At 47.9% G+C, this 2500-nt stretch overlaps 1 protein-coding gene and 1 long non-coding RNA gene across 4 annotated transcripts in view; one reads left to right on the forward strand and one right to left on the reverse strand.

The window, feature by feature from the left end:
• LOC121681991 overlaps positions 1-2500 on the forward strand; it is an 11550-nt gene that overhangs the window by 6711 nt on the left and 2339 nt on the right. The window lies entirely within an intron of this gene.
• The window catches only part of LOC121681988 (RNA-binding Raly-like protein), a 77937-nt gene that overhangs the window by 1831 nt on the left and 73606 nt on the right, over positions 1-2500 (reverse strand). For all 3 annotated transcript variants that reach the window (XM_042061960.1, XM_042061961.1, XM_042061959.1), the window contains 2 exons: positions 1458-1571; positions 431-588 (listed from right to left, as the gene is read on the reverse strand). In XM_042061960.1, the coding sequence (XP_041917894.1) occupies positions 431-588; positions 1458-1571 (272 nt within the window). The remainder of the gene's footprint in view (positions 1-430; positions 589-1457; positions 1572-2500) is intronic.

The raw sequence follows: 2500 nt of genomic DNA on the forward strand, positions 1-2500 counted from the left end.
CCCAGTATTGTACTCATTTATGGTATTTTGCCCACGCGCATTCACACACACACACACAAACTCACTATACACGTATCTTCACAAAAAACACAAGACAAGAAAACACTTTCTCTCTTCAATACTGAGCTTGAGTAACTATCATAAGTGCATACATTGTATGCAAAATAAAACAGACCATGTCAGTTCTTCACAGTCCAAAGAGAGTAACAAGGATGCTGTGCACCGAACTCTGTGTAACTCTGGTATGCTAGTGTGAATAAAAAAACACTATTTGCATACCAGGCCAAGAGGGTCAGAAATGCTCAGTGTGTCTGGCTGTATTGGTATGCACCACAGTGATACCGTAATGATCTGTGGCTATGGATCCGTGCCCTGTGCAATGTTAATATGGGCTGTGTTGCGGCGGGATGTTTGGGGCCGGTTCTCCTACCGTGTGGGGCTCGTCATCGCTGGCCTCCCCCAGCTCAGGGCTGTCTCGCCGGGCACAGCGGCGCCCAGGCCTGGGGCTCTGTGGAGACGCCTCAGGGCTGCTGGCAGATGCGTGGTAGGGGGAGCCTCCGAGACTGCCCTCCCTGGACAGTGGGGATCCTGTAATACACACACACACACACACACACACACAGACACAGATCAATAACTCTGGCCAGACAGCTCTCTCAGACCTTTTTGTATGATCAAGTTCAAGATGGGCTCTGTAAATCGCCTTAAGACATATATGTACGTTATGTCACTTTATAAATAAAACCGAATTGAATTAAATGAAATTTTCTCTCAGCTTAGTATATCACTATAGTAACATGGTGAAATTTGCTATAATGAATAAGTCCTTGAACATACCACTTCAGCCGACACTTCCATCAAAATCGGCAAGCACATTAACATCAATGTTATTACAATGCTGTACAAGGATACCCATCATAAGATACCTCAAGAATTAGTGGCCATTTCCATATAAAAGGTTTGCCAAATAAAATCCCCATTCACTGCAGCGAGAATAAAGCTCTTTAGCCTTCAGAAGCTCAAGGGCAAAAGTGTAACAGCTCACACATCCATATCTTTCTCACAATGACGCCATCGGGCCGATTTCAAAGGGATTCATTAGCAGCCAATGACTCTGAGCCGAATCCACTGCGAGTGTCTTGTAATTACTGCAGGATAAATGAATATGGAGCAGTGAAAGAGGGACAGAGGAGCAGCATGGCATAAGCGATCCCTAACCCAAGGGCACGCATCAGAGATAAGAATGTGCCAGCCACTCCGAGCAAGGCTTTAGGGCCACACAACAAACGCCTCCTCGTCGTCACCTCTGCAACACTTTTAAGGCAGTGGGTTAGTGGGCCACCAGGGGGCACTAGTTACCCCTTTTCCTGGGAGCACTGGTCTCCAGCCATGGCTCACCTTAAGTAAAATAACTCAGGAGGGACATGCAGTGTATTTTGTGTGTGTGTGCAGCATACCTGTGTGATCCTGCCTCTGCCTGTCCATCCTGTCCAGGTTATCCAGTAGCCCGTCGATCTGAACCTTAATCAGGGTCAGCTCTCGCTTGATGGTCTGTAGCTCTTCCATCTTCACTGCACACCATATGTGTAGGACAGAGAGAGAGAGAGAGAGAGAGAGAGAGAGAGAGAGAGAGAGAGAGAGAGGGGTTAAATGTGCCTGTTTTGTTAGTACAATCAGTTCACAACTCTACCTGTGCAGTTGAATTGAGGTACTTCATGCAAGCACACACACACACACACACACACACACACACACACTACGTCCCACAGCCACTCTATTATTTTCTCCTGTTCCCTCACTCCCTCACTCTCTCACTCTCTCACCCTCTCTTTTGTCTGTGTGTGTTACATTTCTGATTCCTGCCAGGAGTCAGCAGTTAAACGCCTCGGCAGCTTCCACCGCTGTCTCTATTGTGAACTCTAATAGCAGCCAGTGGAAAAGTGGAAAAGCTCATTGCTAGTCCGCCCCCTCAGCTCTCTCTCTCTCTCTCTCTCTCTCTCTCTCTCTCTCCCTCTTTCCCACAGTTCACAGGGAAGACAACTGCGGCTCTAAAATACTCAGAAAGGGCAGAAAAGAGAGATTGAAAGGAAGTGAGGAAATGGAGAGAGAGAGACACAATAAGAGGAGGTGAAGGCATACTGGAATGGAAAGAGGGTCCTGGTAGGTCTTGTCTGACCCCTGAAGTGTGTGAGGTCCTTGTGTGTCTGTGTCTGTGTGTGTGTGTGTGTGTGTGTGTGTGTGTGTGTGTGTGTGTGTGTGTGTCGTGGTGTGCGTTGGCTGGGGAGTAGGAGAGCAGCCTAAGACTTTCTTATTTGTTCTGCTCTGTTAACTTGGTGTAATGGCATGTTCTGATGGGACCGTCTCCATTACACGAGGAGAGCCTGCAGTGGAGAGGGTTTTAATGAAGAACCATCTGGAGCCTTCCCCCTGCTCAGCCTCAGGGGTCTCTCTGTGCAGCCCACCGCGACACACACACTTACACATACACACACATACACAG

The sequence above is a fragment of the Alosa sapidissima genome, chromosome 14 (genome assembly GCF_018492685.1).
Source record: "Alosa sapidissima isolate fAloSap1 chromosome 14, fAloSap1.pri, whole genome shotgun sequence".
In the NCBI taxonomy this organism is placed as follows: Eukaryota; Metazoa; Chordata; class Actinopteri; order Clupeiformes; family Clupeidae; genus Alosa; species Alosa sapidissima.